Source organism: Caretta caretta, chromosome 1, assembly GCF_965140235.1.
Source record: "Caretta caretta isolate rCarCar2 chromosome 1, rCarCar1.hap1, whole genome shotgun sequence".
Taxonomy (NCBI): Eukaryota; Metazoa; Chordata; order Testudines; family Cheloniidae; genus Caretta; species Caretta caretta.
The window spans coordinates 16,427,227-16,442,149 of record NC_134206.1 but is presented as its reverse complement, the minus strand read 5'-3'; the positions used below and the strand labels follow the sequence as shown (position 1 = coordinate 16,442,149).

Genomic DNA, 14,923 nt, shown 5'->3' with positions numbered 1-14,923 from the left:
AATAAAGGAGCATGTAGAGCAGATTGGCTGAGCTGGGATCTGGACTCTAAAGGGCTACTCCCCAATACTTTTCAAAAGGCCTTCCCTTACCCCCTCCAGACTTTACAAAGGTACTCCAATCCCTGGAAAGAGGCAAACAGGGTACCCGCTGCTTTATTCCTACTGCCCTCTATTGATTGACTCAATATTTTGTTAGCACCACACAGATGTCCAATACATGACTAGGGCTGGATTTTTCTAAAGAGCTCAGTTCCGATTTAGCCATCTAAATGAAATATTAATGTAGGTACCATTTAAAAATCTAGCCACTTAATTTACATGCCAGTGGTTGTTGTTTGGCACTGAGCATGTTTGAAGATCTGGGCCACAACGGTTATCCTAATATCAAGGACGTTCATCTCAAACCTATTCAAAATGCTAAGGAAATTCCTAGGCAAAACATAACCTGCATGGAGTTAAGATTTGTGTTCTATTAAAAACCTCTGAGGGAACATCTGTCATTTTCTCAGAAAAACAGAAATGTTAGAAATGCTGGAAATTCCACATTAAGGTGACACTTAAAAAATTCAAGAACACCTAAATAACCTTAACTCTGCCCTATAACTCTTTCTACAGAAAACTGAAAAACAGGAGATGAGTTTGTAGAGTCGCCATTGGATAATCCATGACTGCTGGTCCTGGTCCAGACATAGACAGATCCTATGTCGTGAGTAGCCTCAGTTTTGAATCACCTTTATGTTTGGCGATTAGGAGTTAGGACAATGGAGTCCTTTCTTTGCTGTTAGTAGGGCCGATGATGGCCCCGTTGTAATCAAACCAAATGAAATCTGTCTGATAAAACTAATACTAGGATTGTAACAGGTGACTAAACGAACAGGGGTGGGGGACAGGTAACAATAAATACAAATAGGTTTGCATAACTTATAGTCTTGTAGATCACAATAGTTGCGGGTGGTCACCAGTCTAACCAATGTCTAATTTGATCAGTCTGAGAGGCGCAACAAATTCCATTCACAAAGGCTGCACAACTTCATTTAATCGGTAACACCAAAAATCTGCAGGGATTTATGTGGGTCACTTGACTCTTAGCGGTCAATCTGGTGCAAGTTGGCATATGTTCATTGACTTCAGTCGAGCTATGCCAATTTACAGCAGCTGATATTAGCTACTGGGTTTATTGCCCCTTTAGAATTTGCTGGCCCTTTAAGATAAGCTGATCTAATGCTTGATGACATTCCAGTAAGGGCCTTCCTGGAACTAAGGCTGGAAAGTTCTGTGTCCGTTGGGCGACAGGCACTGGGAAGTGAGAAGCAGGAAAGCAGGTCTCTGAGTTGAGAAAGAGAAGGGACAGGGCAGACAGAGACAAGGGCTGGGGGGCAGTTCAGTTTGAAAAGATTAGAGAGACCAGGGAGAGTGTTAATAACAAGCTGGTTTCAATACCAGGCAAAGAAAAACACATTCAGCCTGGAAAAATGAAGCTGAGAGATCCGGGGACAAATGGTCTGAAATACAGACTTTTACATGGGAAGAAGAAACCCAGAGAGCAGTAAGGTTGAAACCTAGGGGCAATAGGGGCTGGCAATGTGACGTGAGGTGGATGTGAAATGGTGAATGAAATGTTGCCTTTCATACACAAGTTACAAAATGCGGAGCTAAGACTCAGACTTAGTGAAAGTGCCTCTTGTGTGTTCCGTTCACTTCTGCTCACCCCAGGCCACTCGAGGGAGTAAAATTTTAATTTTGCCAAAAAATTATTAGCGGGTTGTGAGTGGGTTTGTGGAAACGATTTATAAAGAAAAACTAAGATTCCAGTTCATCAGGGCATTTTTGAGTTAAGTGTCTGCTTAGTGCTTTTGCTGAACTGGGGCCCAGACTAATTCTTTCCTTACCCCCAAGGGCATTGGAAGAGTAAATTCATTCATGTTTGTGAGATGCTCAGATACTGTGGTGATGGAACCAGATAAGCACCTTGATACATAGTAAGGGCCTGATTCTGCATTCCTGGTACATGTTAAACTTCCAAAGTCACTGGCATTGGATGCACATGGAGTGTATGTTCTGCCCTATGGGATACCTGTAGTTGTAGATTTGGGAGCTCTAAGACTGCTCTGGGAAAGTATGAAGTAAAAATGGCCCAAATCCTGAGGTTCCTATTTGGCAAATTCCCATTTTTGTCTAAATGCTGGATCCTGCTCGCATTGACACCAATGGCAAAGCTTCTGTTGCCCTCAGTGGTGTAGGATCAAACCCCAAGTAAGGACTGAATAAAAAACTGAGGAATAACCTGATCCCAAAATATCCAAGAACAGGAGCTGACCCATTAATGGAAAGATGCAAAATACGTAAGCTATGCAAATAGAATAGGAGCATTAGATCTGCTGTAACTCTCCTGGACAGAGGTAACAGTCAGACCTGTTTGTAATCCATACAGCACGTTTCTGATGTTATATAAATAATGACATTGAGTTCTGCAATTTTATTGTGATATTTGGTGTCTGTCTTAAAGCTGCAAGCCTTGGAGGCAAGTGATTGACTTAGAATCTCAGATTTATTAAAGAAAAAGTGAAGTTTCTAGCCCTTACGTTTGCAGAGAAAAGCTTTGAAAATATGACCTGAGTAATGTAATGTCTTAAAAACTGAGATTAAAAAAAATCCAGCACTTATTATTTTTTAAGCGATTTCATGGTATTATGAGGTTTGACTCATGATTTTGGAACACTTGGTGCTGGCAATGCTATAGTGATGTGTTAATCTTTTTCATATATAGATCTGCATGAAACACAGCCATAATTTACTCTCATTTGCATCACTGCAGAGGAGAGAATTTAACACAGAACATGTTAGATAGAGTATGGTAACTAATTTGACCAATGTCACCTCTTCTGTTGGCAAAATGTCTGTGAATGGCTCAGGAGATTTTCTGAATGTATCCATTGTTTCAAATGATTTATCAAATCACTTCAAATAAAAATATAAACTCTTGCTCTGTAGGTCATTCACAAGCAATTCATTGTGTGGAAACATGCATAAGGATGGAAAGTGTAAACTGCACATTTCTATTTTTAACTATTATTGTATTTTATAAATTAGGTAAAGAAGGCAGAGCCCTGTGCGACTTGCAGGAGACATTCCTGATTTCAGCTCCAAACAGGTAATATGTATCAAGTGACACTATCACTTCCCAAGCTCTGCAATATAACAAAAATCGCTTTTGCCAACTAACCCAGTGCTCATAAGAGGGTTTTTTTTTTTTTTTTAAAAACGGTGCTTCTGTTTTCTCCCATGGGAGGTTTTTCCCTACTCCTTGCACCATAATCTCACTACTTTCTTCTCAGGTGAATTACTTTTTCACTAGTTCAGACTGATGTGCCACTTGCACTGTCTGTTCCAAGTGAGCTCACACATTAGTTATAATTTATTTTGAAAGTTGTGTTTAAAACCTAATTACTAGATCATCTCCTACATAGTCCTCTTTACTGCTACTGAAAGTCCAGTCTACACTTGAAAGTGGTACCAATATAACTGGTTGGGGTGTGTGGGGGGGTGATAGTGGTAGTGGTAGAACTTCTGGCGTGGTTGCAGTTATACCTATATAAAGGGGTCTTATACAGGTACAGTGTTTCCCCTTTTTGACCCGAGTGGCTAGCCAAAATTTGGGGCTCTGTGTGTGATCCAGTAGGGAGTAGAAATTGGTAATAGGTATGTCTCTGATGCAGTTCTGTTTATTTACAAACAATGTATAAAGTCCTGCATCTCTGAACACAGAAGGAGTCAAATAGCAGGAAACACCTTTTGCTCACAAAACCAAGAGCACTCTTTAAAGCCTGAGCCCTGTAGCCTATAGGTATTTGCTAGGTAAGGCACAGACATAAGTTAAGGCAGTAAAGCAATGAGCCTACAAGCCTACATCCTATAAGACATTAGCTTGAGCAGTTAGCATAAGGCTTTGAGGCCTATGAGTCTTAGCATGAGTGAGTCACCCAACAGTGACCCTGGGTTATTGGGGATCTGGGAATATTATGTTTAGGGGATTTTTGTATATGACTAGATAACCACTGGAATATGAACTGATACCAGCTTTTGGATATTGTAGGATAGGAACATCCGCAGATGCATAACCACAAACTTGCCTTGGCAACAAATTGACGTACATGACAATATGTTGAGATCATTAATATGCTAACCTATGGATAAGGTCATGCCAGCAGTAGGAGGGTGAGGAAATACAAGTAAGGAAGAGGGGGAAAACCCCTGCTGAATATGCATTAGGTGTAGTGGTGTAAGTAGAACATATTATAAAAGTTGTTTGAGGAAGATAATGATTAACATTTCAGGTTGTTCTGCAAGGGATGGTGAGAGTTGGATGGTGGATGTTCAGATGTATATTTTGTATTATCTTTATCTACCTTGCTGGGTTAGTGTTGGTGACTTTGCTAACTGTATTAATATAACTATTACAAAAACAGAAGAGCTCCTATGGGCAGGTCTTCACTACCAGCCGGATCGGTGGGTAGTGATCCATCTATTGGGGATAGATTTATTGAGTCTCATCTAGATGTGATAAATCTATCCCCGAACACGCTACCCATCAACTCCGGAACTCCAGCTCGTGAGAGGTGGAGTCAACGGGTGAGTAGCCAAGTAAGTCGACCTAAGATACGCCAACTTCAGCTACGCTAGTCACATAGCTGAAGTTGAGTATCTTAGGTTGACACCCCTGCCCCCAGTGTAGACCAGGGCTAAGAGTGGGTGTTGCAACTGTGTACACTGTGGTTCTCAGCTGAACAGTAATTTTAATAATACTGGACCAGATCTTTGGACAGGAACCTAATCAAACCTCAGAGTGTTAACTGGGAATTCTTAAGTAATCAGTATAATTAATACACAATCCATAGCTCAGGCAACCCAAAAACCCTCTCCCCATGTTTCTTCCAGAGTCAGCTCAGCTACCATGGTTTCAGTTCCTCCTTCAGGTGCTCTCTTCTTGTTTCTTCTTATCTCATATCAATTTCTGTGTAATCTGTTTTCCCATTCCTCCTGCCCCCACACCCAATTACAATACTCATCCAAAATCTCCTGGACCAGTTTCTAAATACCTTTTGTCTTAGACGGGGCTTATCCTTACAGTTACATTAATTTAATGGTGAGTTCACACCTAGCAATCTCAATGAGGTGTTAACTCAACACATAACAAGGTTTCATCCAGTTCATATCAATAACTTATTCACCTTCCCATGCTGGAATTGCTATACAGGTATAACTTTTATAGTGAGCCCACAGCTAAGGGGTTGTACTGTTTCAGCTATATATACCTATAGTGATAGAGATACAACTTTTATGTCTAGACAAGCCCAAGTCTCAAAGCTCTGCTGGTTCATCGAATAACAGAGTTGGAAGGGACCTCTGGAGGCCATCTAGTCCAACCCCCTGCCCAGAGCAGGACCAATCCCAACTAAATCATCCCAGCCAGGGCTTTGTCAAGCCTGACCTTAAAAACTTCTAAGGAAGGGGATTCCACCACCTCCCTAGGTAACGCATTCCAGTGTTTCACCACCCTCCTAGTGAAAAAGTTTTTCCTAATATCCAACCTAAATCTCCCCCACTGCAACTTGAGACCATTACTCCTTGTCCTGTCATCTGCTATCACTGAGAATAGTCTAGATCCATCCTCTTTGGTTCCACCTTTCAGGAAGTTAAAAGCAGCTATCAAATCCCCCCTCATTCTTCTCTTCCGCAGACTAACAATCCCAGTTCCCTCAGCCTCTCCTCATAAGTCATGTGTTCCAGCCCCCTAATCATTTTTGTTGCCCTTTGCTGGACTCTCTCCAATTTCTCCACATCCTTCTTGTAGTGTGGGGCCCACAACTGGACACAGTACTCCAGATGAGGCCTCACCAGTGTCGAATAGAGGGGAACGATCACGTCCCTCGATCTGCTGGCAATGCCCCTTCTTATACATCCCAAAATGCCATTGGCCTTCTTGGCAACAAGGGCACACTGTTGACTCATATCCTGCTTCTCGTCCACTGTCACCCCTAAGAATGTCACCCCCATTCTTCTCTGCAGAATGGCTGCCTAGCTATTTGGTCCCTAGTCTGTAGTGGGGCATTGGATTCTCCCGTCCTAAGTGCAGGATTCTGCACTTGTCCTTGTTGAACCTCATCAGATTTCCTTTGGCCCAATCCTCCAATTTGTCTAGGTCCCTCTGTATCCTATCCCTACACTCCAGCGTATCTACCACTCCTCCCAGTTTAGTGTCATCCGCAAACTTGCTGAGAGTGCAATCCACACCATCCTCCAGATCATTAATGAAGATATTGAACAAAACCGGCCCCAGGACCGACCCTTGGGGCACTCCGCTAGATACCGACTGCCAACTAGACACGGAGCCATTGATCACTACCCGTTGAGCCCGACAATCTAGCCAACTTTCTACCCACTTTGTAGTGCATCCATTCAGCCCATACTTCTTTAACTTGCTGACAAGAATACTGTGGGAGACAGTGTCAAAAGCTTTGCTAAAGTTGAGGAATAACACGTCCACTGCTTTCTCTGCATCCACAGAACCAGTTATCTCATCATAGAAAGCAATTAGATTAGTCAGGCATGACTTTCCCTTGGTGAATCCATGCTGACTGTTCCTGATCACTTTCCTCTCCTCTAAGTGCTTCAGAATTGATTCCTTGAGGACATGCTCCATGATTTTTCCAGGGACTGAGGTGAGGCTGACCGGCCTGTAGCAAGCACAAATTATTTTAAAATATTTTCAGCTTCATTGTCCATTGCATAAATTGTACTTTGCCACAATCCGGGCTGTCTCCCAGGCTTATCAAACTGAAAGTCTTTGTGGAGAGTTGAAATCTGTTTCACGTGGGGGTGTGTGACAGGGTTGGGACTCACCACTGCAGCGCCTCCTACTGTTCACTCTGGGAATTAGCTCAGTTCATGCAGAGTGCCCTCTGCCAGTGGTGTCCCGTCCATCTCTTGCCCTAGATCGGCATCTTGACCCACGTTGCTCCCAGCTTGCGGAGTCCTCTTCAGGACACTGCCCTCCAGCAGTGTCCACTGCTCCAGTCTCACCCCCTTCCAGGGGTTTGGTGTTATCAGCAGTCCTTCTCTTCGCCCCAGCCACACCCCAAAGTCTAACCCCTTTTGGTAGGGGTCTGGTGCAGTCCATGATGGCCACTCCCAACGGCCAGGTGGAAGTGCAAGGGGGGGACCCAGGCCCACCCTCTACTCTGGGTCCCAACCCAGGGACCCTTTGGCAGCAGCCTTCCTGCCTGCCCTCCTTCTCTCCCTTTGTCCATCTCTCTCCCTTGGCCGTTTCCCCTTCGGCCCCTTTGCACCAGCTAGGCCCTTTTTCTCAGGGCCTGCAGCCTGGCAGGTACCGGACGTGAGGTGAGGTGAGGTGAGGTGAGGTGAGGTGAGGTGAGGTGAGGTCCGGTCCGGTCCGGTCCGGTCCGGTCCGGTCCGGTCCGGTCCGGTCTGCAGGAGACAGACCTTCACCCTCCGAAGGCCTGGGAGAGACTGCCTGCTCCCTTCCTGGGCAGCCTTTATATAGGGCCTAGCCTGGCCCTGATTGGCTCTCTAACAGGCTGTCCCTGATTGGCTGCTGCCTTGCGTAGCAGCTCTGGCCTGTTGTAGCCCAATCTGGCATAGGGGTGGGGCACCGCCACACCACAGGCGGGGAGAAGTTGATTTTTCTTTCTTACTGTGTATATTAAACCAGTTCAAAACAATCAGAGCTGGTTGAAAAAAGGTAAATTTTCTGTGTAATATTTTTGGTTTGGTGTGTTTTCCATCAAAAGCCTTTAAAAACAAGCTCTAAAAACAAGTGCCAGTGTATGAAGAATCACAGGAGACACTGTCTTCTGCCCCTGAATAAGGGACTCCATCAGGATAATGGAAACAATATTATCCACTCAGTTTCTTTTTGTTTGCTTTACTATAGAGCTTCTGTACAGAATCTTCCCCAGTTCCCATCCTGCCAGTCTTAAAGAAACAGAACACATACCTTCACATCCATTTTGTCCTGCCAGTCTTGGCATGCCAACAGAAAAGGCTGGCAGCTCATCCTTTGGAGGTTCCCTTTTTCATTCAGCTTTCTACATGCAGGAGAACGTATGGCCTAATGGGATCACACAGTAGGTCTAACTCAGGGCAAAATCTGGCGCAAGCCTGCTAGTCAGACAAGCTATGTGAAATGTGTTGTCCAGGGAGGCAAGAGCAGATATGGGACAAATGTCCCCTGATGATTTTCAGTTTCATTTCAGAGGGAAAATGAGATAAGCCTTCTCAGATGGACAGCAGTTCCGTCAGTCTCAAGAAGCTCAAGTTTGGGAAGTTGAAGGTGGTGCGTCGGCACTTGCTGCAGCGGTATGAACATCAGCCCTTCATCTCCTGCCTGGCAGGGTTCTACAGCTGCCGGTGGAAGCGATATCAGCGGAGAAGGACTGAGCCAGGAAAATTCTGCTGCAAGATGGTATGTTAGCATGTTGTTACTGTGAGCTGTTAGTTACGGGACAAGTCCATCACACTTGTATTCGAAAGGTGCTATGGGCCAAACTCTGCCCTGATTTATGCCTCGTGCAAACTTACTAGTATCTCTGGAGGATGTTAGCAGAAGCTACTGAAGTTAGACATTTTAAAATCAGCAGGTTCAGTTAACTTTCATCCAAGAGTTTTAAAAGAGATGGCTGAGGAGCTCTCTGGACTACTAATGTTGATTTTTCAATAAGTCTTGGAGCACTGAGGAATTTCAAGAAGACTGGAAGAAAGCTAATGTTGTGCCAGTATTTAAAAAGGGTAAACAGGATGACCCAGGTAATTATAGGCCTGTCAGTCTGAGATCGATTCCAGGCAAGATAATGGAGTGGCTGATACAGGACTCAGTTAATAAAGAATTAAAGGAGAGCAACGTAATTCATGCAAATAAACATGGATTTATGGAAAATAAATCCTGTCAAACTAACTTGATTTTTTTAATGAGTTTACAAGATTGGTAGAAAAAGGTAATACTTAGATTTTTGTAAGCATTTGACTAGGTACCACACAATATTTCGGTTAAAAGCTAGACCACTATAAAATTAACACAGCACACATTACATGGATTAAAAACTGGTTCATTGATAGGTCAGTGTAAACAGGGAATTGTCATCAAGTGCGTGTGTTTCCAGTGGGGTCTCGCAGGGATCAGTTCTATGAAATTTAACATTTTTATCAATGACCTGGAAGAAAACATAAAATCATCACTGATAAAGTTTCCAGATGACACAAAAACTGGGGAGTGGTAACTAGTGAAGAGGATAGGTCACTGGTTCAGAGCACTCTGGATCACTGGGTGCAAGCAAATAATATGTGTTTTAATACAGCTAAATGTAACTGTATACATCTAGGAACAAAGAATGTAGGCTATCCTTACAGGATGGGGGACTCTATCCTCTGAAAAAGTTTTGGGGGTTGTGGTAACTTGAGTTCCCAGCGTATGTTATGGCCCAACCAGCAATCCTGGGATGCACAAACAAGGTAATCTCGAGTAGGAGCAGAGAGAGGTTATTTTATCTCTGTATTTGGCACTGGTGCAGCTGCTGCTGGAATATGGTGTCCAGTTCTGGTGACCACAGTTCAAGAAGGATGTTGATAAACTGGAGAAGATTCAGAGAAGAGTCATAAAACTATTAAAGGATTAGAAAACCTGCCTTACAGTGGTTGACTCAAGGAGCTCAATCTAGTTAGATTAACAAAGAGAAGGTTTTGGGGTGACTTCATTGCAATCGGTAAATATCTACGTAGGGAACAAATAATTAATAATGGACTCTTCAATCTAGCAGAGAGAGGTATAACAAGATTCAATGGCTTGAAGCTGAAATTAGACAAATTCAGACTGGAAATTTTTGACAGGAAGAGCAAATAACATTGGAACAATTTACAAAGGATCCTGGTGGATTCTCCATCACTGACAATTTTTAAATCAAGATTGGATGTTTTTCTAAAAGCTCTGCTCTAGGAATTATTATGGTGAAGTTCTGTGGTCTGTGTTATATTGGAGGTCACACTAGATGATCCTGATGGTCCCTTCTGGACTTGGAATCTATGATTCTTCTTTGAGTGATGGTCCCTGTGTGTATTCCACATCTGGGTACGCATGTGCGGCATGTGCCTGAGGTGGGAATTTCTTCAAAGCAGTGTCCATTTACCCACACATGTGCAGCAATTCTCCCTGTGCTTCCGACTGAGGGTATAAGAGGCAGCGTGAGTTGACACCTCCCCTGTTCCTTCTTACTGCTGCATGGCCTGAGTTGGAATTGTGTCCTCTTCACTATTGCAGAACCTGTAAAATGTAGTTTTAAATAGTTTATATCTTAGCTTAGGAATTCTAGTTAGTATAGAATAGAATACTCCCACAGTCTGGGGAAATCCTCACTGGTCCCAGGACTATGCCCAAGGTCCCAGGATGCAGAATAACATAAGGATGGCCGTACTGGGTCAGCCCGAAGGTCCATCTACCCCAGCAATGCTGTCTTCCGACAGTGGCCAATGCTAGGTGCTTCAGAAGGAATGAACAGAACAGGTAATCATCAAGTGATCCATCCCATGTCGCCCATTCCCAGCTTCTGGCAAACAGAGGCTCGGGACACCATCCCTGCCCATCCTAGCTAATATCCTCCAGGAACTTATCTAGTTCTTTTTTGAACCCTGTTATAGGCTTGGCCTTCACAACATCCTCTGGTAAGGAGTTCCATAGGTTGACTATGCATTGTGTGAAGAAATATTTCCTTTTATTTGTTTTAAACCTGCTGCCTATTAATTTCATTTGGTGACCCCTAGTTCTTGTGTTATGAGAAGGAGTAAATAACACTTCCTTACTTACTTTCTCCACACCAGTCGTGATTTTATAGACCTCTATCATATCCCCCCTTAGTCGTCTCTTTTCCAAACTGAAAAGACGCAATCTTATTAATCTCTCCTCATATGGAAGCTGTTCCATACCCCTAATAATTTTTGTTGCCTTTTCAGTATCTTTTCCAATTCCAATATATCTTTTTTGACATGGGGCAACCACATCTGCATGCAGTATTCAAGATGTGGGCGTACCATGGATTTATACAGGAGCTATATGATATTTTCTGTGTTATTATCTATCCTTTTCTCAATGATTCTTGACATTCTGTTCACTTTTTTGACTGCCGCTTCACACTGAGTGGATGTTTTCAGAGAACTATCCACAATGACTTCAAGATCTCTCTTGCGTGGTAGCAGCTAATTTAGACCCCATCATTTTATATGTATAGTTGGATTTATGTTTTCCAATGTGCATTACTTCGCATTTATCAACATTGAATTTCATCTGCCATCTCAGAGGTGGAATTGTTACTGTTGTCTCAGGAGAGGTCCCATCTTTATCCATCAGGCAGGAGTGCCTCAGTACCAATAACGCCACTGTTACCGACAGAACCATACTCAGAATTGGAGGAGTCAGAGGAGGTAGCTGTACCAGGATCTCCCTGAAGGCACAGGAGCCCTGGTAGACAGCGGAGACACTATTATTCCTCGGGTTCTGACCCCACCCCAGACATCTGGTATAGATTCCTGTGGGGGCCACAGCGACTGATCCTTTCTTCTGGCCACATTGGGGCCCTTGGGACCCCTATGGCAGACGCCCAGACCCTTCTCAGGAGTTGTACCATTCCTCCCTCTTTCATTAGCCAGTTCCATCAGTGCATGAGATGGAACTGGTGTTCCTCTGGTACCACCAATTCCGACATGGGGCTCCTCAGCATCTCTGGATGATACTATCACTTCTTTATGGCCCTCTCTGTTGAATGACCACTGGCAATATCAGATGTTGCAAAGGGTTGCTAATGATCTACACATCCCACTAGAGGAGGTCCAGGACCCCTAACATCGGCTCCTGGATATTTTACAGCCACAGGGACCCATCAGGGTGGCCCTTCCAGTTAACGAGGCTGTAGTAGAAACAGCCAGATCAGTTTGACATACATCAGCTTCTTATGCACCTACATCAAAATGAACTGAAAGATGCTATTTTGTACCAGCCCAGTGGGCTGACTTCTTGTTTTCCCATCCTGCCCCCAATTCATTGGTGGTACAGGCAGCTATTGGAGAGAGCTTGGGTGCACAACCAAAAGTCTACCCTGGCAGATAACTGGTCAAAGAGACAGAACCTCCTTAGTAGGAAGGTTTTCTCCCCCACAGGCCTCAAATTTTGTATAGCTAATTATCAAGCTTTATTAGCAAAATACAATTTTAACACTTACATCAGGCTTGTGGAATTTAAAGACAAACTCCTCGTGGAAGACCAAGTCCAGTTCCAGTCCCCTCTGGATGAGGGGAGGTTGGTAGCAAAGTACGAGGCTGCGGTAGATGCTGCAGACACAGCATCCAGATCTTTGGCCACAAGACTGATCATGAGAAGGCACTCCTGGCTGTAGTCGCCAGGCTTCCCTACAGAGGTCCAAAATACTATCCAAGATCTCCCCTTCGATGAATCCAACCTTTTTAATGAAAAGACAGTTGAGTCTCTAGACTCTGCAAAGGACTCGAGATCCACCCTGTGATCCCTCGGGATTTGCACTCTTGCCCCCAGAAGGAAACACTAGAGAGAGCCACATTTTCAACCACGACTACCTCCTGCACCTACCCCATACTACCAGTGTCCACCTGAACCTCCTCGTAAGCAACAAAGGATTCAGAAGTCCCATTTCTGAGCTCCCTTCACCGCTACACCTGCCACGTACTCCCAACTGCAGGCCAAAAGCCATTTTTGACATGCACATCAAGACCCACGCAGATGCCACCTACTTCTTCTCCCATCATCTTTGGAGGCCGTCTTACTTTCTTCACCCAGAGTTGAAGCAAGATCACCATGGACAGTTGGGTTCTGGAGATTATCCATAGAATTTTTTTCTTTCCCTCCTCGCAAGCCACCTTCCTACCTCCATCAGGGACCCCCTCACCAACTGATTCTTCAATGGGAGTTGGAATCCCTGTTACACCAGGGGGTAATAAAGAGCATCCCACCTCAGTATCAGGGGAGAGGGTTCTACTCCCCATATTTCCTAGTCCCCCAATAAGACAGAGAATGGAGACTCCTCCTGGACCTTCAGTAACTCAAATCTTTATCCGAAAACTGAAATTCAGGATGATTGCACTGGCATCTATAATCTCCTCCCTTCAGGAGGGAGCGTGGTTCATGGCTTTTCAGATGAAGGAAGCCTATTTCCATATGGAAATTCACCCATCACATGGGAAGTTCCTGCATTTCAGGGTTGGCAAAGAGCACTACCAGTTCCTCATAGTTTCGTTGGACTTGCAACGGCACACAGGGTGTTCATGGAAGTTTTCACCATGGTAGCGGCCCAGACGAGACATCAGGGATTTAGGGTATTTCCGTACATGGACAACTGGCTCTTGGTAGGCCAATCTCGCCAAGAAATTATGTGAGCAACAGAGTTTCTTCAGTGCCTCCTTGCCACCTAAGTGTTTGTATAAACAAAGACAAGTCTGTTTTGTCACCCACAAGGACAATGCATTTTATAGGAGCATGGCTGGACTCAATCTATGCGAGAGCTTTCCTTCCCACAGACAGATTTTATGTGATCACTGATGAGCAACCTGATCTTTTGCATCACCCACAAACCTTGAACGACGATGCATCAGTTTCTCTCCCTGTTAGGCCACATGGCTGCATGCACCTAGGTGACACCTTTCACCAGACTCCACCTGTAGTGCCTACAAGGTTGGCTCCATTCGACCTACAGACCAAACAGGGATCACATCACCTCCAAAGTCACCATTCTCTCTGGAGTTCTCACCTCCCTCATTTGGCTGTCCAAACCGAACAAAGGCATAGTGGGGACTCCCTTCAGCCCTCCCATACTGAGGGCCACCATCTTGATGTACACCTCCCTTACAGGATGGGGTGATCACATAGACTGTCATACTGCTCAGGGTACCTGGACCCCATGAGAGGCCAGGATTCATATAAATTTACTGGAGCTGAGAGCAGTTGGCCTGTCGTGCAAGGCCTTTTTCCCTTCGTAGGCTCACTCCATGTACAAATAACGTCCGACAATATCACCACAGTGGCCTATATAAACAAACAGGGAGGAGTGAGATCTCATCCCCTCTGGGTGGAAGCAATCAGACTTTGGAACAGGTGTATCAGAAATCATATCTCCTGGGTGCTCAGAGCTCCCTAGCACAGAGATTAAGCAGAAGCTTCTCTGCAGACCACAAATGGGAGCTCCACCACACAAAACTAACCACCATATTTGCTCTATGGGGAACTGTGCTATGGGACCTCTTTGCATCCCAGATGAACAGAAAGCTTCCCATATATTGCTCCAGGGGAGCCATAGGCCAAGACTCCCAGGGCGATGCTTTCCCTGACAGATGACCTCAGATATGCCTTTCCTCCCATCCATCTACACCAGAAGTTATATGTAAGATTCGATGTGACAGAGCCACCATCCTCCTCTTTGCACCCTTGGCCAGACAATTCTGGTTCACAGAGCCCTGATGATGTCTGCGTGCCCCCTTATCAGGATGCATGCATTTCAGGATCTCTTAACTCAGGATGGGGGGAAAGTCAAGTACCCCAACCAGCACTCACTCCGCCTCACAGCTGGGTGTTTGGATGGGTGTTGGAGGTAGAACACTCATGCTCCACCCCTGTTGAGTAAATCCTGACCCCAAGCAGGAAGGATCCTACTAGACTCTACTACCTGGCTAAATGGTGGTGTTTTTTGACCTGGACGTGTCGCCACCAGCATACACTTGATATTGTAGGTGTTCCAGTTATCCGAGACTATCTCCTCTTCTCAAAGACCTCAAGTTCAGCCGTCAGTTCACTGTGAGTACACCTAGCAGCGATTAGCACCATCCTCCCCCCCGGTGGAAG

The 14,923-nt window shown here is 44.7% G+C and overlaps 1 protein-coding gene across 3 annotated transcripts in view; it reads left to right on the top strand.

Moving 5' to 3' along the window:
- GDPD4 (glycerophosphodiester phosphodiesterase domain containing 4) overlaps nucleotides 1–14,923 on the top strand; it is a 105,963-nt gene that overhangs the window by 25,840 nt on the left and 65,200 nt on the right. For 2 of the 3 annotated variants that reach the window (XM_048840235.2, XM_048840225.2), the window contains exons 2-4: nucleotides 616–706; nucleotides 3,091–3,151; nucleotides 8,263–8,482. In XM_048840235.2, the coding sequence (XP_048696192.1) occupies nucleotides 8,300–8,482 (183 nt within the window). In that variant the 5' untranslated portion in view covers nucleotides 616–706; nucleotides 3,091–3,151; nucleotides 8,263–8,299. The remainder of the gene's footprint in view (nucleotides 1–615; nucleotides 707–3,090; nucleotides 3,152–8,262; nucleotides 8,483–14,923) is intronic. The other variant, XM_048840244.2, reaches the window with a different exon arrangement.